Source organism: Podarcis gaigeae (assembly GCF_964106915.1).
Source record: "Podarcis gaigeae genome assembly, chromosome: 6".
NCBI classification, from domain to species: Eukaryota; Metazoa; Chordata; class Lepidosauria; order Squamata; family Lacertidae; genus Podarcis; species Podarcis gaigeae.
The window spans coordinates 31,832,843-31,859,842 of record NC_139682.1 but is presented as its reverse complement, the minus strand read 5'-3'; the positions used below and the strand labels follow the sequence as shown (position 1 = coordinate 31,859,842).

The 27,000-nt window shown below is 43.7% G+C and overlaps 1 protein-coding gene across 2 annotated transcripts; it reads left to right on the top strand.

Moving 5' to 3' along the window:
- The first annotated feature begins 1,632 nt into the window (after window positions 1-1,632).
- LMOD1 (leiomodin 1) lies at window positions 1,633-26,713 on the top strand. Of its 2 annotated transcripts, XM_083746542.1 has the most exons (4): window positions 1,633-2,094; window positions 19,600-20,107; window positions 20,180-21,339; window positions 23,831-26,713. In XM_083746542.1, the coding sequence occupies exons 1-4, from the start codon at window positions 1,834-1,836 to the stop codon at window positions 23,855-23,857; spliced, it is 1,956 nt and encodes a 651-aa protein (XP_083602668.1). In that variant the 5' UTR covers window positions 1,633-1,833; the 3' UTR covers window positions 23,858-26,713. The 2 variants fall into 2 exon arrangements, with proteins under 2 accessions (XP_083602668.1, XP_083602667.1); XM_083746541.1 differs by having other exon boundaries at window positions 1,649-2,094; window positions 19,600-21,339.
- Window positions 26,714-27,000: the final 287 nt, after the last annotated feature.

The window sequence follows — 27,000 nt, the reverse complement described above, 5'->3', positions numbered from 1 at the left end:
GCAGTTGTGATTGGTGGGGGAGGACAGTGGCATTAACCTAACCTCCCATCTCCTGCATCACGGAAGCTTACTGGTAGCGAAAGGGGCCAAGCAGTGCAAGGTCAGTACAGTGGAAACACACCAGTGGTTCCAGACTGATTCTACTGGTGTGTCAGCACCACACCAGTCTTGCCGCTGTCTTGCCCCTCTTCCTACTGGTATCCTGCACCGATGCTTGTGACAGGAGGTCAGGTACCGTAAGTGCCACTGCTCCACTCCCTTTACCACTACTGCAGATCATCCAAACCATTTCTGTGTTCTGAGGCAGTAGGAGAAGATGCAACTGTCACACCTTCTTCATTGTACACACTCTCCTCTTGCTTGCTGTAGTAGCAAAGTAGGACTCCAGTTTTGTCCCACAGCAGCAGGCAAAACAGGAAGACAGGCAAAGGAAACTCTGGGGAAATGGGACAGGAAGGGGACCTTTTGCTTTTAAATGGCGTATGAGGAACCTGTGGCCATCCAGATGTTGTTGGACTCCAAATTCTATCAACCCTACCCAGCATGGCCAAAGGTCAGAGAGGGTGGGACCTGCAGTCTTAACAAGATCAGGAGGGTCACAAGTTCCCTATCCCTGATTTAAAGGCATAGGCACCTTAGGTTAGCTTAAGGCCTGGCAACCTGCAGGGTAGAAGAGATGCACCATTTAATTTGCTCTTCATCTCACCAGATCAGAAAACCATATCAAAATACGTTTGACAATGTGAATTAAACCAGGAAGACTGAATGATCTAATTTGTATTTTCACATGCACATAGTGACAATGTGCTAGAAATGTGTAATCTAATATTACAGCCCTAATCTGTGTGCTTGGTTGGAGCATGTGTGTGCTTTGCAGTGCTTTGAAAGTGTGCCATACCATACATAGCAGAGAAATGGCTGTCATTTTCTACAGAGGAAACTGCCCTATACTGAATCCATCATTCCTCCTAGCTTAGCATCCATGGACAGGCAGCAGCTCTCCAGGATTTTAGTCCTACCGGTAGGTCCCACCCAGCCCTACCTAGAGATGCCAGATTGAAGGAGGAAATGCTTGTATGCAAAGCAGAGGCTCTTCTACTGAACTATGGCCCTCCCCCAATTGTTTGTTTGGTTCATAGAAGCACATTGTGTTGCATAACATTCCAAAGGAAGACCCAGATGCTCATATACTATAAAGAGCAGAGCATGTGTTATTCTTTTTAAAATGGAAACATTTAGTGAAAATGAAAGCCACAAGCATGTCCTGGATCTCCTACATTCTCTTCCAAATTGACTGTTAATTAAAAGGATGCTAAGTGCCAACAATACTTTGTGAATAAATGTGATGTTGAAGTAGAGGATGACCTGCAAACAGTTCTGATACTTTTCATGCAGCGTTTGTTTAATCTCTTGTTTGGGGGTGGGGTTTTTTTCTTCTTCTTTTTCTTTTTTATATGTTTTCTTTCCCATTTAAAAAGCTAAATGTGCAGGTCTAAATTTGGTCATGCAGCACTTGAAGATTCCCTGGAATGTCCTCAGGTTTCAAACTCCTCTGATAGACAACCAGCTCCGCCTCCTGCCATGTCTGATTGGCCTATCTGAACCAGGCCGCACCGCTTTGACTCTCATTGGCCAACTGTTCTTCAGCTGCATATCCATTATACTCAAGGCTGTGGGGAAGTCACAGCTGCTTTCATGTAACATCTCAACACCTCCAAAGTAAGAGAAAGAAGAACCTGGTTTCACTGGACTGTTTCCCCTGAAGGCCTATTCATTTGGCACTTTTCCTTTTCAATATATAGACATACTGTGCTTCATCTGCAAGCTACCAAAATGTCTAGGGTAGCAAGATTCCGAAGTCAAGTCAGTGAGGATCCAGATATTGACAACTTATTGTCTACGCTCTCTGCTGAGGAGATGGAAGAGCTAGAAAAAGAACTGGATGCCTCTGATACAGATGCAAACATTCCTGTGGGGTTGCGGCAGAGAGACCAAACTGACAAGCAACCAAGTGGCAAATACAATCGAGAGGCAATGCTCAATTATTGTGAGAAGGAGAGCAAGAAAATTCTTCAGAGGGAACAATCAATGGATGTAAGTTGTTGCTCTTACTGAGTGTTGGGAAAGGGAGTATTTGTGCAATTGGGGGGGGGGGGGAGAGAGGCAGGAACAGAACTTGTGTGTTATGAAAACCACTTAAGGGACACTAGCAAATCAATGAGTCCATAGCTGAGCACTGTCCCTCCTAGAGAGTAGTAATGAGCATGGTAAGATGCAGCAAAATTAATACAACCGTCTCTTAAGCGTTAGCTCTTCCAAAAGGGGATAATCAAAGAAACCCAGCAGGGAACATCAAGGTGTCAGTGTTTTACTGCTAACTGCTACCTACCTCTATTATTAATATTATTTCATTGTATTAGTTAGTGCTTCACACATAAAGAATCTCCAAGTGGCTTCAGAATTTTTAAAGCATAACAAACTCAGCGAGGAAAGAACAATGCGTCACAATGAAAGGCATACAATAAGCTGCAAAACAAATCCAATAGAACAGCAGCAAAACATTCAGCAACATACACATGCCGTCAGTAGATAGCAATAATCCATCAAATGGCTGGGAGAAGGGGTACGTTTTAACTTGGTGCCAAAAGGATGCTTATGATTGTGTCAGGGGAATCTTGTTGCCTTCCACTCTCGCAAATATGTCCCCAAGAGTTATGAAATATAAGTCACTGTCACAATACAGTATCTTTGTTTCTGCCATTTGGACTCTGCTGCTCTGTGTCCTCCAGCCCAGCAGGCGGCAGGAACATATAAGGGTCAGGAGGCCATTCTGTCTCAGGCCTGACTGGGGTTCCAGGTCTGTTTGCTTCCTGCCACCTTCCTTACTAAAGGCTGTGATACTGACCTTGGCAATCTAGCCTCAATGTTTGTACCAGCTGTGCCTGAGAGCAGAAACTGAGGCAATGGCACACGGGTACTTTCTGGTACTCTGATGGGGTGGAGCATGTTGTGGTGAGGATGACACAAGCCCCAAGTTGGCGGAGGTGGCAGGTTCTCATGCATCTGTGCTCACCACTGCCAGCCTGATACCCCTCCATCCCTACCACTGCTGTGCCTCATCCTGGTCCTGGCAAATGGCAGCATCAACACAGCTGGGGGGGGACGCAGTGCAGTTGCAGTGACACTCAATTTCATACACACTAAAATGGTAAATAAATGGGATAAAACAGCAAAATGAGAAAGGAAAGCAAGGCCATGGAGGAGTCTGACAGCAAGAGGAAGAAATCTGAGAACAGACAGGAAGCCAGGGCAGGAATAAAAACTGGGGTAAAATAAATGATCTACCTTCATTATTGTTGATGCATTTTATAAAATTAGATAATATTGTGTGCATAGCCTTTGCAAGCTGCCCAATTCTATATTCTGATAGGATGCGTCCTCCTGCTGCTGCTTTGATGCTGGAATTTGACTTGGGGGAGCATAGGCCACTGAGCAAGAAAAGCTGGAGAAAGGAGATGTGTTTATTATCAGTGGTGATTTGCTTCACAAAATCAGAGTCACAGTAGTGTTGACTTCACACAACTAAAAGTTGCAGTATTTTGTCTTGGAGGGGTTGCTACCAGTCTGTGCAGGGCTTGTCCGTGTTTTTTAAAAATAATTGCAAGGCAGAAATTCAACAGGTTAAGTAATTCCCATAATTGAACCCTCCAGGCTTAGAGAAGCGGGACCTGTTCTATTTCTGTCTGCCATGAAGCTGGAAAAAAGTGGCTTGATCTCTCCCCACTGCACACACACGGATCACTTTTGCAGAACTAAGTGTTCACTACACAGGCACGTGGTTGTGGGGGCTCTAAAGAATTCAGTTACTTGTGAGGAAATGGGGGGGGGGGAATTGAACATTAACATCAGCAGTCCTGTGAAAGTCTGTAATTTGGAACACAATGCCGTGTTGAAACATTGTGCTTTTTTCTGTTTAAAAGCAACAACAGAAAAACTTATGAAATGTAACAGTCAACTTAGAGGGGTTAAATATAAAAAAAAAAACATTTTCAGTCACTTGGTCTCTGTTGAATTTGTTTTGAGACAACAGGGAGCAATCCTCCCCGCAGCTCTTCAGTGCCCATGATGGATAGGCATTATAGCTTGAAATCATCAACACTGACTGGCAGTGACTGTACAGGCAGGAGTCTTTCCTAGCCCTACCTGGAGAACCCAGGCATTGGTTGGCATCTATCTGTCTCGGAAGACAATAGAGGAGTGTGCCTTTGGAGGTGAAGTCAAACTGTTTGAAGGTTGCGGCACCTGCTGTGGCTGTAGAGACTGATGGGGGAAAGACATGCTTTGTTGCAGCTGGGGCAGAAGAAGGCATTCGGTTGTGCTGCTGCAGATGCACCACGGCGTTTCTTCTCTCTGCGCTCCATCCAGCAGTCATTCCTCCTAGACTGGGCTTTTGCATGCAAAGAATGGATGTCCTCTTCCACTGAGCTTGGACCCTGTGTTCTTGCATGCGAATAAAGTTGGCAGTAGTTAATTGATTTCGAGTATCAAAATATATAAAATGTGTTTTTGTTTGCACTGGCTGTTCTGTTTGGAAACTAAAACATGGAATGTGTATGAAACTAGCACCAAGAAAAATGTGGCTTTTAAAGTGCAGGCTCTGTATTTGTTTGTATTTAGACTGCAAGGCTATTTGGTCCAGCCTAGGGGCTTGGAGCATGTAACTGGGAATGCATGCCTGTTTTTCTGCTCCAGGATGAGCTGAACGAAAGCCAGAACAACAACAACAACACAACTGTGGTATTTCAATGAACTGTCATTCTTGACAGTTCATTTTTCAGTCTCGCCCTAGATCAACAGGAAGTATTCTGAACTGCAAAGCTGATGAAAACCAATGAGACAAGTGGAAAACATCCCAGCTTGTGGATGGGGCCTTGCATGGCTTGCGACCCACCGGACTCAATCTAGCCCATCAGCCATCCTTGTCAGCCAGGTGTGTGATAAAGCCCCTGTGTGTTTTCAGTCCCAGGAAGCAGCAACAAGTTCATTGAGCCCCTGGGACTGTGGGCTGATTGGCTGTCTTTTGGTGAGTCACAGGCTCTTTCATGCACGCACAGTTCATGCCTCCTTTATAGCTCCAGTCCTGCAAATAATTATGCAGTATTTCTCTTTATTTCTTTGGTTTCCCACTAGATAAAGTTAAGCACACTGTGTATGCAGCACAATTCTTTGTAAGCATCCAGTTTAAGGGCATCGTCTTAAAAAATGAGTTTAACTAGAGCATGCAGGATGATTAAAAAAAACCCCTCCATAATAGGAAGTAGACAGTTGAAGACACTGTTAACCCTTATTATTATTATTTATGGCTCAGGGTTGACTTGAATGCTATGGAGAAAATACATCTCTCCTAGAGAGTGTTTCTTTAGCAGAGGAGCTTCATGAACACTGTACTGCCAAGTTGTGTGCTGCGAAGAGTGCACAAGCAGTTCAATCCTATTTAAAGCTTCCATCATTGTAGCCAAACATTTCCTTCCACCCAGTTGCTAAAGCAGCTGTGCCATCCTTTGCCAGGCAAACAGGGCAGGTGGACAGCTCTGTCCCATTTGCCTCTCCTTAAAACTACACATGACATTAGGAGATTTGTGATGGTAAGAAACTAAGAGGAGCCTGTTGGAGGAGGCAAATCACCCATTTAGTCCAGCATCACTATTCCCACAGTGGCCACCCAGACACCTGTGGGAAACCCATGAGCAGAACCATACACAAGAGCAGTCTCCCCCACTCCTCCATGGGTTCCAGTATCTGGTATTCAGAAGCATTACTGCCTCGGACCATGAAGGCAGAGCACAGTAATCACTGATAGCCTTAACCTCCACGACTTGTCCAGTCTATAGTGCTACCTCGGGTTAAGTACTTAATTCATTCCGGAGGTCCGTTCTTAACCTGAAACTGTTCTTAACCTGAAGCACCACTTTAGCTAATGGGGCCTCCTGCTGCCGCCGCACAGCTGGAGCACAATTTCTGTTCTCATCCTGAAACAAAGTTCTTAACCTGAAGCACTATTTCTGGGTTCCCTCAAAGAATGCTAGGAGCTGTAGTTTAAGGGCACTGTTAATTTTAACTCTGGGAGGGGAAAAACTACAATTCCCAGGAGTCTTGGGGGCAGGAGCCATGTGTTTTAAATGTACAGTGGTACCTTGGGTAAAGTACTTAATTCATTCTGGAGGTCCATTCTTAACCTGAAACTGTTCTTAACCTGAAGCACCACTTTAGCTAATGGGGCTTCCTGCTGCTGCTGACGTGCCGCTGGAGCACGATTTCTGTTCTCATCCCGTAGCAAAGTTCTTAACCCGAGGTACTATTTCTGGGTTAGCAGAGTCTGTAACCTGAAGCGTATGTAACCTGAAGCGTATGTAACCTGAGGTACCACTGTACTTTTAAAGTCATCCAAGTTGGTGGCCATCAGTGCCTCCTGTGGGGAGTGAGTTCCACAGTTTATGCACTGAGTAATGAAGTACTTTCTTTTATCTGCCCTGAATTCTCCAGAGTTCAGCTCCATGGAAATTATCAATCTCATGTTTCTTTGTTTGTAGGGAAATTCATCATTCAGATTGGGGTATGTATGTGGACATTTGACCACAGCCACAGCATTAGTGATGTCCTGAAAGAACTCTGGAAGGGACTCCCTCGGAAGGTGGTGGACTCCCCTTCCTTGGAGATTTTAAAGCAGAGATCAGATAGCTTTAGTTGAGATCCCTGCATTGTAGCGGATTGGAGTAGATGATCCTCAAGGTCCTTTCCAACTCTACAATTCTATAATTTTCCTACAGGCCATTTTTGTGATCACAATCGCACACATACAGCCAGCTGGTTTCCCGTTGGTCAGTGTCAGTGTGTGTGTGTGTGTGTGTGTGTGTGTGTGTACATGCACACACACACACAAACACACACACTTGTGTGCAGGGAACTTCCTTAGTAGCATCAACTTATGTTGGTGCCAAGATTGTGAGGTTGCTATCAGCCCTCATGATTGGGTTCAAAAGGTTTCTTATTCTACCCGCCCACGATGTGGTCAAAAATCAAACATACATAGGACAGAAGAAGAGCCTTTTTAGATCAGATCAAATGTCCATCTGATCCAACATCCTGTTTCTCACAGTGACCAGTCCAGGGATGGAAAACCTGTGGCCCTCCAGATGTTGCTGAACTAACTTCCATCATCCCTGACCATTGGCCATGCTGGCTGAACCTTATGGAAGTCTCAACAACATCTGGAGGGCCACAGGTTTCCCATACTTGGTCAGGTTAGATTCTTCTAGGAACATAAATGCAATAGCCTTCCCCTCGTGTTTTCCTATCTGAATACTGAGGTTCCATTTAACTATTGTTGCTAATAGCTATTGACAAGACTACCATGAATTTGCCTCCATGCCTTTTCAAAGCTCCTGAACCACAGAGATGTCCCCCTAGGATCAATGCTGTAGTGTCAATGGTTGGTGCTACCCCAGTGTTGCTTTTATATTTGTGCACCATGGGAAGTCATTTAAAAAGTGCCAATTGTAGCTACTCTTTGTTTAGTAGATTTTTGTTACTTCAGGTGATCAACCTCCCTGCCTGTTTATTGCTCCATCGTTTGTCTTTGATGAAATCAGTTTCATGTGTAGTCCTACAAAAAGTACAGTGGTACCTCGGGTTACATACGCTTCAGGTTACATATGCTTCAGGTTACAGACTCCACTAACCCAGAAATTGTGCTTCAGGTTAAGAACTTTGCTTCAGGATGAGAACAGAAATGGTGCTCTGGCGGCGAGGCAGCAGCAGGAGGCCCCATTAGCTAAAGTGGTGCTTCAGGTTAAGAACAGTTTCAGGTTAAGAACGGACCTCCGGAATGAATGAAGTACTTAACCCGAGGTACCACTGTACTTATTATTTCATTGAGGTTTTGTTCATAGTAATAATATTGATTAAAATAAGCTGCTCAAGGGGTTAGGTAATACAGTATAAGAAGGGCTCCTTTCAAAACTTCAACTGTTCAGCAAGTTATTTAAGGTATGACAGCTAAATTTTGCTGAAGCTGAACCAGGTAAGTGTAAAATGTAAAGCTTTTGAAGTAAGAGAGAAATCTGGGGTTGCATCCAGTGTCAACCCTACTCAAAGCAGACCCATCACACAACTAACTTTGTTCCATTAAATTCACTGGATCTACTCTGAGTGGGACAATCTGTACACATTAAAAAAAATCTGGCTCAAGGGCACTCCCACCTCTGGTGTTTGGAGTCATCAGGTGCATACAATGTAAGCTGCCATCCATATGTATCCTGTAGCTTCTTGAGAAATACTGCTGGTTTGTGCATTTTCTCTCAAACTTCCATCCAATTTGAAAATGTAAGCCACATTCACTTCTCGGTTCAGCTGAGGTGTGCACATTTGAGGTTGCCATTGTGTGTGCACAGATGACAGCTTTGTGAATAGGAGTTCAGTGTTTTGTGTACAGCGAAACCAAACAGATAATGTGCACTGGGAGAAAGTGTCCAAACCCCCTCTCCAGTGTGTACAGCAATGGGCAAATGCAACTTGAAACGCAGTGAAAGGAAACAACTTCATTATATTTTAGGCCACTAATGCATACATAGCCTTAGTTGGATACAGCTCCTACTAAGGTCCCCATGTGGACAGCACACGTGTGCCTTAATGGTACCTTCAATAATATAAACCCATATAAATGTGTACTGAATCATCACATGGAGGATGGGGACAGGATCACACCTGATGCCCGACCCCAGTATCCTCATATAGATTATCAATGCTAGAGGTCAGTGAAGCATTAGTTGTTATTTTTAACAATGTTCCCTCCTCGCCCCCCCCCCAAGAAAGTTTGTTCCTAAGAAATGATATGGTGTGCCTTTGGATCATATGGTTTTGTTCCTTTTTTCTTTGATTGGTGAGTCCAAGGGTAAGGTTAAATAAACTGGTCATTTGGATTTGTTTTATTGCTCTTAAAAGCCTGGGAACCTCACCTTAAGATATCCTTTGCCAGAGGACATCTGCAGCCTATTAAGAAAAGAATGCATATGGCACAATCGGATTTCCAAGTTTTTGCTTTCTAAAATCCATTTAATAACAGTATCTGAAAGAAAGCACATTTCCAAATAGCATACCCAGTTTCACTGGATTTACTTCCATTGTAGTGCAAAGCTCTGCAAAGAGTAGATTCCATGGAATAGTGATTTCATGGACCAAGCTAAAGAAAGGCTGCAAATACACATTTTTTAAATATTGAACGGCATCTTCAAAGAGTTACCAACGTGCTTAATTTGATGTATGTACTACAGAGCTAAACTGTAGAAGACAAAGAACTTATGCTGGTGGTCAAGTTGCCTGGTAAATCTGCCCCTTCAGATCATGTTGCAGTAATAAGATCTTGCCTAGCTGACTCTCTTCTCTTTCCATCCCCGGAGAGAAAGAAAAAATACCCTGTCCAATCCCTTCCTCCTCCTCCTTGGGCTTGTTAGTAATAGGGGGATTAACACTCCTGAAACCCCAGATCCCAGCAGCAGCGGGGCTGAAACCGGGACCAAATTTCTTATGACATGAAGATCTCTCACAGGCTGAGAAGATCATCATCCGAATGCAGTCTTCCTTGTGCTCCTCTGGTTCTTCCATAAGTAGAGGAGGGACTTTAGCATTCTTTTGTTTCAGCCAAACCCTTTTGAATGGTTGGAACTTTTTAAGTTCTGTTAGTTTGGAATTTTCTCAAAGCTGAAATTAATTCTGGGCTACTTCAATCTAGTCACAGCTGAGATTCTTGTGTCACTATTTGGCATGTTGCTATCATCTCCCCCCACCCTTCGCTCCACCCCAGGTATGCAGAACCTCCCATCTCCCCTGGGTTATACAAGAATAACATGTGAATCAGTCTTTGTTAATGCTGTGACTTCTGTCATGATCATCTGAGACACTGGACTGTATTTTGAGCAGGGATGGGCAACCTGTGGCCCTCCAGCTGTTTGTTTGTTTGTTTGTTTATATATTTATTGTATTCATACCTTGCCTTTCTCCCAAATTGGAGTTTAAGGTGGCTCACAGCATTTTAAAACACCATTATAAAATACATAGTACTATAGTATAAACAAACTAGTTAAAAACAATACAATACCTTGGTTCTCAAACTTAATCCATTCCAGGAGTCTGTTCGACTCCTGAAACTGTTCGAAAACCAAGGCACAGCTTCCGATTGGCTCCAGGAGCTTCCTGTACTCAATTGGAAGCCGTGTCGGACAGTCAGCTTCTGAAAAACGTTCGCAAACCAGAACACTTACTTCCGGGTTTGCGGTGTTCGGGAGCTGATTTGTTCAGGAACTAAGCCATTCGAGTGCCAAGATACCACTGTAGTTGAAATATATTGAAACACATGTAACATTATAGTTGTTCTATAGTTTGTAATAACATGAAGATCTCTCACACATTGAGATCATCATCCCATTTCTCTTGACTGGAGACCCACAGATTCCCCATCAGTTTTTCTTACCTCATGGAAGTGCAATATGTCAAACCATAGAGCTTTTAGTCCTGTGTCAGTGGTTTGTTCTCCACGGCTGATTAAGTGAGTTAATACAATAATGAAACAGATGTAGAAGACCAGAGTGAAGGCTTGGTTGAAGGCCTGCTTAGCAGGTGACAGTGCTCAGGCTGAGACTCAAAGCATCCTTAGAGCTGAGGGATGGTCCATAGAGCTGCCCAGTTCACGGCTACTTCCTTTTCTCTTAGCCCATGCAAATCACCGCTTGTGGCAATGCATTTGCCTGAAGCAAATATTTCCTCATTGATTTGCCAGGAGCGACCCTCCAGTTATGCTGCAATAATCTCTGTCTAAATGCTCTGCTTAGAAGTTCCCCAAAGGCATCTTACTAGTGCTCTTGGTGACAGAGTGTGAGATTAAGTGGAGGTTTGATCTGATCCATCAAGGCAGTTCTTTCATATTCAGTTTTGCATGCCAACAATTGACAGGCCTTTGGGTGGTATTTATAATGTGCTTATTACATTTTTATCACACCCTGCAAGGCAGTGCACCTACAAGGAGCCCAGGGCAGCATATACTGTTCCTTCTTGTCCCTGCTTGTATGCGCACAACAAATCTGGAAGGTAGGTTAAGCCGAGATATAATGATGAACCAACAGCAAGTTTCATGGCTGGAAAGGGATTTGAGCTGACAGCTCCCCCAACCTAGTCCAACATGCTAAGCACCATACCACCCGGGAGAAGCAGCACCTTCTGCTTGTTGCAGATGAGTTCATTGCAAGCAGAGATGCCCTAGGTGGAGAATAAAGCCACTGCTGCAACTCAGGATAGCCACATGCTTTGCCTCTACCTTCAAGTCACCGAAGTCTGTGTGATAAATGCACACAGGAGCTTCTTAAAGTCCGTAGTTGGCAAATCAAAATCAAACCAGACATGCCGGAAGCAATACCTCACAAAAAGGTACCATGTTGAGTGGTGCTTTATACACACTATTCTTCTGGGTGGACCATGCAACTTGCATGGACTCCACAATCCCATCATTTGCTTGAACTGCCCCATCACAGCATCCTTGCTCCCTTTCCCAACTCTGTGCACGCATGCACAAGGGCCATAGTTTAGTGGTGGAACAACTGCTTTTCATACAGAAGATCCCACATCCCATCACTGGCATCTCCATGTACTGCTGAGAGACACTCCTTGTCTGAAACCTGAAGAGACACTGCCAGTCGGTGTTGACAGTCCAGAGCTGATGGACCAATGGTCTAACATAGTAGAAACCAGCTTCCTGTGTTCCTCTGTTTGCCTCATGTTTCCACCTCCACGCTGGATGTCAGTCTGCAGCCTTTTCTTCTGTGTAGGTATATGAGTTGAAGGGACCCCATATATTATATTGATGTTTTCAGATGGTGTTTGGTTAACAAGGCAAAATATTGAAGGGCTGAGAGATACTTCACAGTAAGCTGACTAATCTGGAGTTTACGACTTTGCTGCTATCTAAAATATGCACCTTTGATCAGACCAGACACCCACAAACCTGCCAGCTGTGCTGGAGATTGCTAACCCAATGTCCATTCCTCCCAAACAGCTTTACCTACTCTTCTCCTTTGAGCTAGTGGAGGAACGGGGGTGGTCTTGCATCTGCTTAACCTTGTATGGGAAATACCAATCATTTTCCTGGAATGAGAGAAAAAGACAGAAGCCAGGTCCATGAGGTTCATTTGGAATTTATCAGGGATGGGAAAGTAGCAGGCATTTATGATCTTGGTTCTCTACTGAATCTCAGAAGAGCAAGTTATATTTGGAACTACTTTGACTACATAATAACAGGTCTTCTTTTTCTCTGATGGTTAGGACAACCATAGGTAACCAAGAAGCTGTTTATAAACAACCTAAAATAGAAATGAGCATCTCTATGACTTCTTCATACTCAAAGAGCCAAATGCACACAGCTCAGGAGGCGTCAATTAACCTTATTGGTAGTGAAAGGATTGCTATTATAATTGTGTTTATTCATCACTAACTACATAAAATGTTTCAAAGCCTTTCTGCTGTGGACAAACACCGGCTCCCTCTGCCTGAAGCAAGATGAGCACCGCACTCCACAGTTGACTATGACTGGACTTAATCGTCCAGGGGTCATTTACCTTTACCTTTACCTTTTACCTTACCTAGTTATCAATGAAGTTTAACTCAGAACAGACCCATTAAAATTAAAGCACATTAGGTCTGTTACTTCTAGTGGGTCTACTACTTCATTTCATAACATCTGCAGAATACAAAACTTAAAACATCAAAAAGATAAAACTCACCCAGCAACGTTATAAAAAGACAAATCTACGCCAACCCACTAAAGGAGGAACATGATAAAATTATTTAGTAAAAGAGCTTATCCTGTAATAAAGGGTGAATTGTGCCATACCCTATTAAAAGACTGGTCCAGACTAGAGTAACATACCATATGATCCCGGTTAAGAACTGAATGCTACAGTAAACAAGAATGTATTTGCCTGGTGTCTAAAAGCTGATGATGATGGTGCTAGGGACATCTCTCTAGAGATGACCCTCTCACTCCCCAATTTTAGCAAAGCGTCTCTGTAGGAAAGGACCATAACAGCTCTCAGATCTGCAAAGAAAATCAGGCCCAAGGGAAACCTAAGAGGTGAACAGGTTGTGTAGCATCTACACCAGAGGTTTCCAAACTGTGTGACATGACATGTTAGTGTGTTGGCTGCAGTGTGTAGGTGTGCCGCACAAACGCTCCCCGTGCTCCTCCCAAGGCTGGAAAGGGATTAGTTTAATCTCCGGTTTGCTAGTAAAACTGAATTACTGTGTCGCAAAATTATGCATGTGCATCACCGACATGAAAAGTTCGGAAAGCACTGTTCTAATTATTTCCTCTAATAGCAGACTCAGGCAGTGAGTTCCTATTCAGGCATATAGCCCAAAATGGAGAAACAAAAGGAAGATATTTGATTAGAAGCAGGACCTAAACAGCCTTTCTCTGTGAGACCAGTGAACATAAGAATTTACGAAAGTACTTAAGTAATTCTCTAATACTTGTTACAATCCAGGAAAAGAAGCCAAGAGAGGTACCCAAAAGCATATTCTGTTGTGTGTGACCAGGGTCAGAATGAGGAACAGAGTTAACCTCTGTGACATCTGCGGCTGATGCTGGTGTGGCAGCCAATGTCAATTCACCATTCCCAGAATCACACTATGTCCAGCCAGAAAGTCCAAACACATGAGTCAGCTGGAGCCTGTGAATTGCTTTGTTGGGGGGGGGGGGATAGAAGGACCATAAAAGGAAACTTCTCAACGAAAAAGGACAATTGAGGTTAGTGGTAGCGTATAGGAATCTGGAAGGGGTTTATCAGTTACTTGTCCAATAGGTTGTTGCTTATAGAGCCTGCAAACGTGGTCATGCAGAAGGAGAAGAAAGTGTAAGTAATGCTTGCCGAGGCCAAAAATCTTGATTTCTCATATATACTCATGGTGGTGACTGACTGGGAATGAGACCTAGGGGTCATAGTGGCCACCCCAATAAAGATGCCAACCTGGTAAGGCTTCAGAAGTCATGCTTCTGAATCAATGGCTACCAGCCGCAGTGGCATTGTTGTGCCTTCACTGCTGGAGGCAGTATGCTTGGAGGATATCAGTTGGTGGAAACCACAAGAGGAGAAATTGTCCCTGTGCTTGGCTCCTGCCTGAGGGTTTCCCTATGAGAGCAGCATGCTGGACTGGAGGGGCCATTGGCTTGGGTCTTCTTATGTTCCTAGTGACAGGTGTCTGCCCCAGGTTTAGTTGCTCTGTTAGCTCTTTCACAATATCCATTGTCTGCAAAGTCGTTCAGGCAGAGAATGAGCAAGTTACAGTATTTGAATAGGGGTAAACAGCTGGATTCAGAGAGAGCACAAAAACCAGCAAGCGAATTTTGCACCTGACAAAATCATGAAGACATCAAGTTGATCATCCTCAAGTTTGTTTTGGGGCAACAATGTTATTTAGCCATATTCTTTTTTTTTCACACCGTCTGAACGGTTCACATTGAAAGGTAATTGAATATCAGTTGACATTTGAGGAACTGTTGACACCTTCAAGTTGAGAGATGCAGTTGGCACTGCATAAGCTGTTGCTAACTGCATAATCTTTCTGCAGCTTGGCACCACCAACTCATCTATGATGGGAGTGCATTGATCTGAATGCGGTAGTTTAGCTGGATGCTGCACAATTGAAATGTTTCTTCATGGAAATAGGCTTTTGGATGTTACGGAGCTAGTTCTGTGGTCAACATTATCCGCAGTCATGTTTCTGAATGCATCTCTTCTCAGACAAGAAGAATAAGCTTCACTTTCTTGTTAGCAATGTTCATAAATAGCATTAGAGAGATCTGTTGTGATTGTGAGTAGTCATATAAAATATAGTGGTACCTCAGGTTACATACGCTTCAGGTTACATACACTTCAGATTACAGATTCCGCTAACCCAGAAATAGTGCTTCAGGTTAAGAACTTTGCTTCAGGGTGAGAACAGAAATCGTGCTCCGGCGGTGTGGCGGCAGCAGGAGGCCCCATTAGCTAAAGTGGTGCTTCAGGTTAAGAACAGTTTCAGGTTAAGTACAGACCTCCGAAATGAATTAAGTACTTAACCTGAGGTACCACTTTACATAGACCAAGATGAGTTATGGAATTAGTTTTCATGACTTAGATACACTTTGCCTCCTTTGAGTCCTCCTGTAATGAACATCCTCAGATACTGTGTATCATGCCCCTTTTCCCAATGTGAAGTGGTGTTTCATTTTCTGCTGTGCCATGTGGTGTGTGACTGGCTTACTTCCTTGGATTATTTAGATTGTTTTACTGAATTATTCCTCACAAATCCTTTTCTTTAGAAAAAAATGAAGTTTTCCATCTCTATGCTGAGAAAATGCCTGTTGAGTTTTGGTCTTACATCTGTTAAAAGCAAATCTTTTCCTTTGTAAAAGACTTATTCTTATTTGCTCGTCCTTTTTGGGGGGGGGCGAACCTCACATTTTTAATAGCAACTGGAGACTACCACAAAATATTTAACAAAGGAAATAGAATAGAACCTCAAACTGGGAGCAGTCCTAAGCATAGTGCATTAGTGTCAGATTTATTCTGGACTGTCCACACATCATTCTGCTTTATTAGTTGTTCTGTGATGCTTTGCCAATGTCACCATATTGTTGCAGTTGAGAGGGACACTCTTGCACCATAATGCAACAAAGAGGGACAACAAACTCACTCTGGAACATTTGTGGTATGAAAAGTTTCAGGGATTCAGCAAGAAGCTATGGTACACATGCACTGACTGGAAGCGAAGCAGTATGTCTGCCCCAAAACTTGCAGATGCAAACAGTATTGAAATCAGGATCCTGTATAACCACCTCCATCCCATCATGAGCACAAATCCTTGTAAGTAAAAAGATGTCCAGAGGGAACAACGAGGAGAGACAGGACTGAGATTTGGAAATATGCTTCAGAGGTCCAGACTATGGGGAGCCCCCCCCCAAAAAAATCAACAATTATAATTTGGATTATAATTTGGTCTTTTTATTTAAATTGGATTATGTTTGGATATGTTAACTGGATTTTTTATTGGAAAATTAATAAAAAAGATTTTTTTAAAAAAAAGATGTCTAGAGGGGCCTTTCTTCTTTGTTTAGAATTGGTGCCTGCCTTGCATCTGCATTGCAGAGATGGGTGGGATGGATATTATTATTATTAAATACATAATTAGAGGGTTAATGTGGAATACAGAGATGCTTGTTGGGGTGTGTTTATATGTGACAGCATACATTTTTTCCTTGGGTGCTCTTATAAATCCTCTGATTATAGTCCTCTGATAAATGACTAGGTTGGATCGGGTCAGTCAAGGTATGTTCCCATTACCATTTACTCCACATCAGCGGTTTCCTGCTGCTACTTTTTGCAGCAACTTTCACATGACGATCGATATTGATCCCGTAGTTCCATCTGCAATGGTGTTTTGGCTTGGAGAAGTGGAAGAATCATAGAGGTGGAAGTGACTGTGAGGGCCATCTAGTCCAACCCCCTGCCATGCAGGAATCCCGCCCACAGCCATCCCTGGGTGGACTCGAACCACCAGCATTCTGCTTAATAGCCAGATGCACTGACCTATGGTGGCACTGGGTAGTAAGTGGCAGGTGATGTGGTAGAGGGTGCATGCCTCTTGCTCAAAGGGTTCCACGCAACCCAACACAAATGTGGCCTGTATCTGAGGAAACCATTTTGAGCTCCTCAGTTTCAAATGTTTGCCCTGTGCCTACTTCAGATCCCAGCTGTAAGCCAAGCAACAATGTGGAAAGCCCAATTTAAGACAGGAATGAAGACCAGGAAGGAGACCAGATTCATGCTTTCCAGACATATGCTTAATGTGCACACGCCCATTCCAGAAATAGTAATGCTTTTGGGGGGGGAGGAAATCTCTGCCCAACCATCCCTGCGCAGGCACTTCTTAGAGTAAAGGAATCATTGGCAAGATTTGATGCCTGCCATAGTTACCCCTAGGAGTTATTTCCTGTCCCATGTAGGCCGAGCCGGTGGCTCCTGGGATTCTGGGTTTCCTGACCTTCAGAATTTTGCCAAGGTCATGTCTTTTCAGGCTACAGCTTAGGCTGTGTATACATTACCATTTACTCTGGCTCTCGCGTGCTCCACCACTGGTGTTTAAAGTCAAGTACCCATGACCTTGGCCACAATCCATATAGTTGTAGTTTCTCGAGGAATACTCCTAATGGGTTGCAGCTTCAATCTGATTTGAAAATGCAAGAAAGGCTTAAGCTGTGTTCAGACACTTGTGCAGACGATGAATAGGAGTGCAGGGGGTGTTTGGGCACACGGAAACAAATAGGGTAATGTACACTGAGTGAAGATCCTCCCTCTCTGGTGTGTACAGCAAGTGCAATTGCAACTTGAAAGATATACACCCTTTCTTGCACTGTGTACACACACACACACACACACACACACACACACACACATACACACACACACCTCTTTTCTTTTCTTTTTTACTCTGCATCTATTATGCTCCAGCTGCTAGTTTGGGAAGCAATGTACACACGGTGTTAGCCACAATCCTGCATCTATACTATCCTGCATCTATCCTGTCACTCCTTACAAAATACTGCATTTTTATATGTTCTTCCTCAAACCAGCATCAATCCGAATTGAGAGAAAGAACTACCTAGCTGTGTTTTAAGCTGGCCCTGTGTCCACAGCCTTGATTTAAGGATAATTGCTTGAGGGTTATTGAGGACTGTTTTAGCGTAGTACTGTCTTCCACTGGATGTTTAATGCAAATAATCTTTTCTTCTCTGTGACCAATCTAGATTTGCTGCTAGGGGTTGCATTCATAGTTACATAGTCGTTGTTACTGACTCTCTGCAAGGCTGAAGAGCAGAGATGTCGCTTAGTAAGTATTGGCTGTTAACAACCCTCGAACCCAAGTGTGCCTTTCACATCCCTTGCCAAACACCTGCCAAGCTCTGCAGCTCAGTTAAGTTACTCTGTTGGTACCTGCTGAATAATACCACTTGCACACAGCCACCCCTGGGCACCAGTCCAGCAGGCTAGCTGCACCAGGGAGAGGACCAAGGAGGGGATCATTAGTGCCTCAATGCCCAGATTCCAAACAAGAAGTTCCCAAGTCTCCTTTTCCTTTTAAGGAAACATATGAGTGGGGCTGCGGAACAGTAATTGCAGCAAGCAGCAGCAATGCTCATTTTAGTATGTTTAGGAGGAACTTGAAGCGCTTTAGTATGTCAAAACATTTGTGATTAATCGGCGCAAGCAACAGGCTGGTTCTTTTTAAAGAAAGGCCAGGGTCAGAGCATAGTAAGTTTGTGCCAATCGCTGCAAGGCATGGTGACTAGGGAGACATTTTGTCCACTCATGGGATGGTATAAGAGGGTAGGTCAGAGGTAGGGCTGCAAGTGAATTGCATAGCCTCCAGCATTTCTCCGATGAAAATAGGGGCGTCCTTTTCAGCGACGACAACAACAATTGTATTAATTTATACCCCACCCATCTGACTGGGTTGCCCCAGCCACTCTGGGTGGCTTCCAACTTATATAAAAACATAATAAATTACTGTTTAATCTACTGTCAAAGCTACCAATATAGGTTCTTGCCTCTTGTCCCTCTCTGCTTTTTCACTTTGGCATTTTTTTAAAAAAAGGAATTATCCTATTTCCTTTCTTGTTTTTAAATTTAAAAATAATTGTAAAGGCTAGCAAGAGAAAGGGCTGTTGTTGCATTTATAGGTGGCATGGGGCTATAGGTTGCCTTTCTGACCCAGCAGCAAACCATGTCTGAGGGTTTGGTCCACTTGTTTGCATTCCAGTCCTGGAAGGGCAGCTCTACATACTGGACTCAAATGAGTCTCGTAATCTCTTAACTAAATACAGGGATCCTTGCTTTTTCAAAAGGGAGTCTGTTTATGGCCATAATGTAAATAATGTCTTAAGGCAAATTTGTTTTAACTATGTGCTGGGTTGTTGTTTTTCCAGATTTCTTAGACCAAAGTCATATAAAAGATTGCCTTTTCTATGGGTGTCCTTTAGCTAGAGGGCATGTTGAAGCTGGATATGCAGATTCTAGAAAGTTTGGGTCCTGACCATGCCAGAAATGAAATCCGTGTAAGCCAAAGAGATTCAGATGTAGGATTTTGGCTCATAAGGGACAGCAAGACCTGATGTTTATAGAAATGCTCATTGAGATCCAAAGGGCAAGTTCATTATGTGGAGGGTTTGGCATGAGCTGATCATGGATCCACGTCAGAGTCAAATGAGTGTTAATAAGATCTCTCTCTAGTTTTCATTGTACACATTCCTATCTTAAAATGCATCAAGGTTATTCTTCTTCTCAATTCTAGTTAAAGCTGATTTGGGGAGGAAATGGATAGGCTCTCCTTAACCACTGTCATTTTCTCCTATTAAATATGACAAACATAGCCTCCAGGAGCAAACTGCATTTTTGCTGCTTCGTCAGCATTCTATTGTCTCAACAAACATTTCTTTCTGCATTTCTCCCCCTGCTCTAGGAAGAGAAAGCAGCAGAGAGGAAGAAAGATGTGAAAATTGTTGAAGAAAAACGAAAGGAAACCCATGGTAGAGATCTGAAAAGAAACAAATCTTCTGATCTCGGAAAAGAAGGGGGAAAAGAAGAAAATGTCCAGAAAGCTAATCAGAAAGGGAAGGATGAACTGGACACTACTAAGAACACTGGGTCAGTCAATGAAGAGAAGAAGGAGGCAAAGAAGTTGCCCAAAGACAAATACAAAGCCATCTCAGTGGACAACAATGAAATTAAAGGAAGATGGGAAGAAAAGGGCCTGGCAGCCAAGATCAAAGAAGTTGAGGAAAAAAGGAAAGAAGAAAAGGCTACAGAGCTGAAGAGGGGGACTGAAAAGGACAAAAAGATGGGGGAGAAAAAAGAACCTGAAAAAACAGGAGCAAAGGTCTCAGCTTTAAAGTCAGGCTTAGACAGAAAGGGAGAAGACAAAAAGGAACCTGAAAAAACTGGAGAAAAAGGTTCCGCTTTAAAGTCAGGCTTAGACAGAAAGGGAGATGATAAAAAGGCATCTGAAAAAACAGGAGAAAAAGGTTCCGCTTTAAAGTCAGGCTTAGACAGAAAGGGAGACGATAAAAAGGAATCTGAAAAAACAGGAGAAAAAGGTTCCGCTTTAAAGTCTGGCTTAGACAGGCGGAGAGATGACAAAAAGGAATCGGAGAGAAATGGAGAGAAAAGTCCAGCTTTAAAGCAAGGATCAAAGGTTGGCAGTGAGGCAAAATCCCCAACAGATAGCAAAGGAACCTCTGAGGGGAAAACCTCAATGTCAGGGCAAGAGAAAGGGACAACAGAGGATCCTGAAAGCAGCCCCTCTAAACTGGCAGACGGCTCTTCCAGCCAGGACACGGAAGAGGAAGCCACCAGCATCTTTGATGAGCCCTTGGAGAAAGTGAAGAATAACGACCCAGAGATGATAGAGATCAATGTCAATAACTCCGACTGCATCAACAATGAGATCCTGGTGCGTTTCGCCGAGGCCTTGGAATTCAACACAGTCGCCAAGGTCTTTGCCCTGGCCAACACACGCGCAGATGACCATGTTGCTTTTGCCATTGCCATCATGCTGAAGGCCAACAAGACGCTGACCAGCATCAACCTGGATTCCAATCACATCACGGGCAAAGGGATCCTGGCCATCTTCCGTGCTCTGCTGCAGAACAACACTCTGACCGAGCTCCGCTTTCACAACCAGAGGCATATCTGCGGAGGGAAGACGGAGATGGAGATAGCCACTCTGCTGAAGGAAAACACCACCCTCCTGAAGCTGGGCTACCACTTTGAGCTGGCAGGGCCCCGGATGACCGTGACCAACCTGCTGAGCCGCAACATGGACAAGCAGCGGCAGAAGCGCCTGCAGGAGCAGAAGCAGGCTCAGGGAAAAGGGGAGAAGAAGGACTTATTGGAGGTGCCAAAGGCAGGAGGCCTGCCAGCTGCTTCTTCACCTAAGGCCTCACCAAAGCCATCCCCCAAAACGTCCCCTAAAGTTTCCCCTAAGAAAGCTGGAGCCCCAGAAATACCACCTCCACCTCCTCTGGCTCCTCCTCTGGCTCCTCTCCTGGCTCCTCCCCTGATCAATGAAAACTTACGGTTGTCGCTCTCTCCGGCATCTCAGAGGAAGATGGTAGAGAAAGCTCTCCCACCGCAAGAGAAGAACTCCAGAGACCAGCTTCTGGCAGCCATTCGCTCCACCAATGTCAAACAGCTGAAGAAGGTAAGTCAAGGGCAAATGTGGGAAGCATCCTGGGGTGAAGTCCTTGCTGGGTTCATTGAAGCTACACTCTTAATAATGCCAGCTATCTAGGATTAGTGCTACATACACACACTCCCCCTAGCCCATCCCAATCTCCTGTGTCTGATAAAAGGCATATTTTCCATCACTTGCGTTCTAAAGAAGTATGGAGTGTTGTTGAGAACTGCCCAATGAGTACCAAGCCCAGAATGGCTCATTACTGTTAAATAACATGTGCATTTATTTATTAATAGTATTTCTAGGCCACCTTGCTCTAAAAGCAGCTCACAACTTATGATATTCTTCTGGAAGCTGCCCAGAGTAGCTGGCAAAACCTAGCCAGATGGGTGGGGTATAAACAATAATAATTATTATTAAAGATAAAGCCACTGAAAGCTCAATAACAATTGAACAAGCACAAGTGTTGGGCTATGTAAAAATGCTTCTAACAGAGACAAAAAAACACACCTTAAAGATGAGACAGCTTAAAAGGCCTGGGAAAATTAAAAAGTACCAAAATGGCAACAAAATAAAAGGAAATGAGCCTCTCTGGGGTCCTTGCAAGGATGATAGCTGGATTATCAGACTCACACTGGGAGCTGATTTCATAGAATACCGGTAATTTAAAGGAAGGAAGAGGGGAAGAGGTGAGAACTGGAAACAAACATGATCCCTTTTTGATACATGAAACGTTTCTTGCATTGATGTAAAATCCACAAAATATGTACACACATATGACAGTTTTGTGACATCTATGCATCTGCTCAGCTTTCCAGTATGTGAACTCAGGGCTAAATAGATACTTTCATACTTCACCATTGATGCACTACACACTTCATACATTGCTTCCTAGTTCAGACAACATGCCAAACCATGGTAAAGGAAGCTTTGCCATGTTTGAACACCATTGTTTGCAATTGACAAAAGAAACAGAATCATAAATTACTGAATTGACAAACTAGACTTTGTGCAAACAAGGTTCAATTGATAAGCTATAGTTACCGTGGTAGTTCTGTCTTCAGAAACTGCTGTGCAGTTGAGATAAGAGTGTCATTGTGGATCTTAGGTGCTTAAAGAATGGAAAATGAAAGCAGACAAATACTTCTTCACCATGGTTTGCTGTACATTTGGAAGCTCAGACCATGGTTTGGGATGTTCAAATCAAATCTGGTATGATGCCTGAACTGAGTCATTGTACAAAATATGTAAACTAAAATATGAGGAACCACATTATCTACTTTGCCAGTATTATGCATGTTGTGATGCTCATGCACCAATAGGCTTCTTAAAACATTTCCAGGACATATTTAATCTTTAAAACCCTAACTAATCATGAACCTGGGTTCCTAAATGACCACCTGCACTCACATGGACTTCCTGGTTATTAAGATAATCCCCGAAAATAAGAGGTGCCCCCCCACAGTGCCCCACCAAACAGGGATATGAACTATCAGGTGGTGGCTCCCTTTGTTTTGAATGCTTTCCTAGTGAATATTACCTTGAACCAAGTTTCATGTTCTTTGTATGGGTAAATCAATTATTTACCTAGGCCTTGTGAAGGTTTTATTATATCATGCCCTGTTAACACTATTTTTTTCTGCTTTGGTGTTATACTGTATATACTTTCAAAAAATACTGCATTGGTTTAGTTATGCTCTGGGAGTTTTAACTGAAGAGCAGCTTATAATATCTCAGACCACTAACCAACCAAATCCATAATAATCATAACAACAACAACAACAACAACAACAACAACAACAACAACAAATTTATTTATCTACCCTGCCCATCTGACACGCTGGGCGGCTTCCAACAGAAGGTTTAAAATACATTAAAACATTAGTCATTGAAAACTTTCCTAAACAGGGCTGCCTTCAGATGTCTTCTAAATGTCATATAGTTGTTTATTTCTTTGACATCTGATGGGAGGGCGTTCCACAGGGTAGGCACCACTACTGAGAAGGCCCTCTGCCTGGTTCCCCGTAACCTGGCTTCTCACAGTGAGGGAACCACCAGAAGGCCATTGGAGCTGGGCCTCAGTGTCCAGGCTGAATGATGGGGGTGGAGACTCTCCTTCAGGTATACTGGACCGAGGCTGTTTAGGGCTTTAAAGGTCAGCACCAACACTTTCAGTTGTGCTCAGAAACATACTGGGAGCATATCCATGGCATATACCTCAGAGACTGTGTTCTTAAATATATGTTGTAGATGCTTGTAGATCCATGCAGGAAAAAACACATACAGAAAAATAAAATGAACGGCCCTTCATATTTGAAGCAAGGTTCACATAGATGCAATTAACAGGCACATTTTTATAATGTAAACAGCAGATGTTGTGCACATGGGGAGCACTACTAGGATTGCAGGTCTGGATGAAAATTGCTCCCCCTTCCTGCAAGCTGCTATTTGCATCACCAATAGCTTTCTTTGGTCTTAGATCTTGCATTAACAAGCACACCTTTTATCTTGGCAGGTGGAGGTTCCCAAGATACTGCAATAGGGAGCAGAATCCAGATTTCCCTGGAAGGACGAGATTGCCAAGGCTGAATCACTATGTTTGTCTCTCAGGTGACTGTTTACACAAGAAGGACTCAGCAGGAGCAGGAAGCTGCCTTGCTCTAGTCCCAAATGAGCAGTGTTCTCTACGGGGTTGAACTGAATTGGATGGAAGGACTGAATGAGCTGCCAAGGAGACGTTGTGGCAGGAAGAAGCAATATTTATTTTTAGAGCTTTTCAACCACGAAACTTTTTTTCCCCGTGAGAGGAGAGGTCTGCAGATGCTCAGAGTGTTATGTAGCTGGGTTAATTGTCCAATTCCCTCCCCCCTTTTCCGAGTTTTGAAAGAAAAGTGGGAAGTATTGAAGAAGCCTATATTTGCAGCATCCCTGCTTATCTTAAGACAGCACGGCAATCACTTGCCACTAGAAATATATACAAGAGTAAAGCCACACTGGGGTAGCAGCACAGAAGAAGTCTTCAGCACAAAATGACTCCAAAATTGTGTGTGTTTGCACACACACACAAAAAGCAGCAGCATGTTCTTGCCATTTGCTGCTAAATCTAACTGGTAGCACCAATGGTACTCTACCTGGAATATTATGAAGCAGAAGGTTGGAGGAGAAATCACTGGGCCAAATCTAATTTCCTAATGTCTCTGTGATCTCAAGGATTCCATTTCTCTGATAGATGATCGTGCAAAGGCTGGCTTTGTTCCCTGAAGAAGCATGAAAAGCATTGCATGTTCTGTGTTTTGAATGTGTGTGTATGTAAATGGCTTCTCACCCTACTGCAATCAAACCTTTAAGCACACGCGTGGACAATGGCTCTGAAAGGATTACGGATTGTGCTGCCGTGGTGGGGGAAGGGGGGAGCTACATGGTGCTTGAACCTCTGACATAAGCAGCATCTTCCAAACTACTATTGTGATGCCTAATCTTAAGAGGCCTGGTGGGAGGGAAGGTGCACATTATGGTTGGCCATGTAATGGAGGTGATGGCAAACGCAAGCAGTGGCTGTTATGTGTACAACAGAATGGGGCGGGGGGAGCTTGAAAGCTTGCACTGGGAAACCTTCATTCAGAATCTCCAGTGCTCAGGGCACACTCATTCATATATTTCTGGCACTTCGGACTTGATAGTCAAGATCAGGCTTCCTCAGTCTCGGCCCTCCATATGTTTTTGGCCTACAACTCCCATTATCCCTAGCTAGCAGGACCAGTGGTCAGGGATGATGGGAATTGTAGTCTCAAAACATCTGGAGGGCCGGGGTTGAGGAAGCCTGGTCAAGATGACAGTAACCTAGCAGGAGAGTACAGAACTCCTGCTTCACTCGTTTGCTACAGAAACAGCATAAGGCTTGTTTTTGGGACCAGAAGGTTTCTGTGCCAATTCAGAACTTTTCAAAATAGTTCAACATCTCTGCTCATTTGAAGTGAAAGAGGCACTCCCAAGGGAGTAGCATTTGTGGCCTGTTGACCAGTGTCTCCTGAACTATGGTCAACAAGCCATGGCATGTGGGCTGTGAAGATACTATGTCTTCCAACCAACCTATGTGTCAGATTCAGCTTCCGTGTCTCTTCTCTTTGCAGGCAAGCGGAGCCCAGCTCATACGTTACCTTTGCAGCATGGTGGCTGCCCAATGCTCTCCTGAGGTTGCTTCCCATTATGCACTGGTAACATGTTGGTGTTCTGCATCTCCACAGATAGCCTGGATTGCAGGAGTATTTCCCATGCCAGCAACAGCAGTTCCAGTGGAGGGGCACTGCCAAGGGAGGTGCCCATGTACATAATTCAGACTCCCTGTGTAGTGTGCAGGAACATCCATATGCTGCTGATAGGCATTTGGGTCAACCACATGGAAGCACTTTTGAAGTAGCAAATGTGCCACAAAGAGAATGTATAGAGGGGGCCTGCAAGAAGAAGAGTAACCAATGCCATCATCTTTCTTCCTTACTCCTGCATGGAGTGAGTGATGGATAATAGAGCAGCTGTAGCTGTATTGTATGTTCAGCTACAAGGATGTTGCCCAGTTCAGTTCCCTGCAGCTTAACTAGTTTGTGGCTCAGCCTGTACATAAAGAAAGATTATCTATGCATTTGTGTGGCTGTAAGAGTTTAATATATAGACAGATGGATATATATCTTAATAGATGTACTCTCTAAGGAGCAGAGTTTTATTTCTCACACAAACTGCCAGAGCTTGTCTGCACTGAGATGGTGCCAAGTGATGCAGGTGCAAGTGACTGGGAAGTGATTCGCTTACCGGTCTGTTTAAATCAGTTTCCAGATCAGGAAACTCATTCATGGTTCCTCTGCGGTAGGAGAGAAACCAGCAAGATTTCTCACCCAGGGACAGGTAGTATAGAACGCTCTCTCCCCCAAGCTGCACATGTGTTCATCCTTCCATGAAGGACAAGTGGAACTCCTGTTAATGTGTCTATGGAGATCCTCGCAACTCAAAAAGGCTTTCCCTGCCTCTTCTCTTATCCAGCTGAGCATGCAAACTCTGCAGTTAGAGGGGTCCTAATAAGTGAGGGTAAAATACAGAAGGGGGTTTATGTAGCACTTGAAAGAGAACTGTTCTTTGTGGGTTTTAGTTTTTTTAAATCAGTCTTTGGAGAGGGAATCTCTGCTTGCTTACTGAAAAAGAAAGTAGTATTGGATTTAGATCTGTAGCACATTTTGGACAAATGTTGGAGAAGGAGAGAGAAATAACAAGAGACAAATCGCTTGAGCAGGTGATCTCGGGTGCAGAAGCTGCTGCAGTTTTCAGTTCCAACTCATGAATGTAAATCTTATTTGAAATATGTACAAAATCACCCACACTTTCATTAATAAAGCTCACAAAATGCTGCTGATGGCAAGTAGTGGAAAATTCTGAGGCTGTGGGCAGTGAATACCTTTAGACTTATGCAAGTTCGTGCAGATTTGGACAGCCTTGTAGGTGTGTCAACTGGCATCTGGCATAAGAATCATGTTTCAAATACCCCATGAACTCATTTGTTACTGATACCCACTTGACACGTGGGCAACTGAGGTTAAGAAGCAATGGTTTTCTTGCAGTTGTAGTTGGTCTGATCACAGAGTCCAGAATTTTCATTTCGGGTCAGGCTCAAAACAGGTGATAAAATAAGTGGCGAATTCC

Excerpts from the sequence above, each read along its gene's own strand:
- LMOD1 (XM_083746541.1), top strand. The coding sequence starts at position 1,834 with ATGTCTAGGGTAGCAAGATTCCGAAGTCAAGTCAGTGAGGATCCAGAT. Across the intron at positions 2,095-19,599 it reads AGAGGGAACAATCAATGGAT|GAAGAGAAAGCAGCAGAGAG; the intron begins GTAAGTTGTTGC and ends CCCCTGCTCTAG. Across the intron at positions 21,340-23,830 it reads ATGTCAAACAGCTGAAGAAG|GTGGAGGTTCCCAAGATACT; the intron begins GTAAGTCAAGGG and ends TTATCTTGGCAG.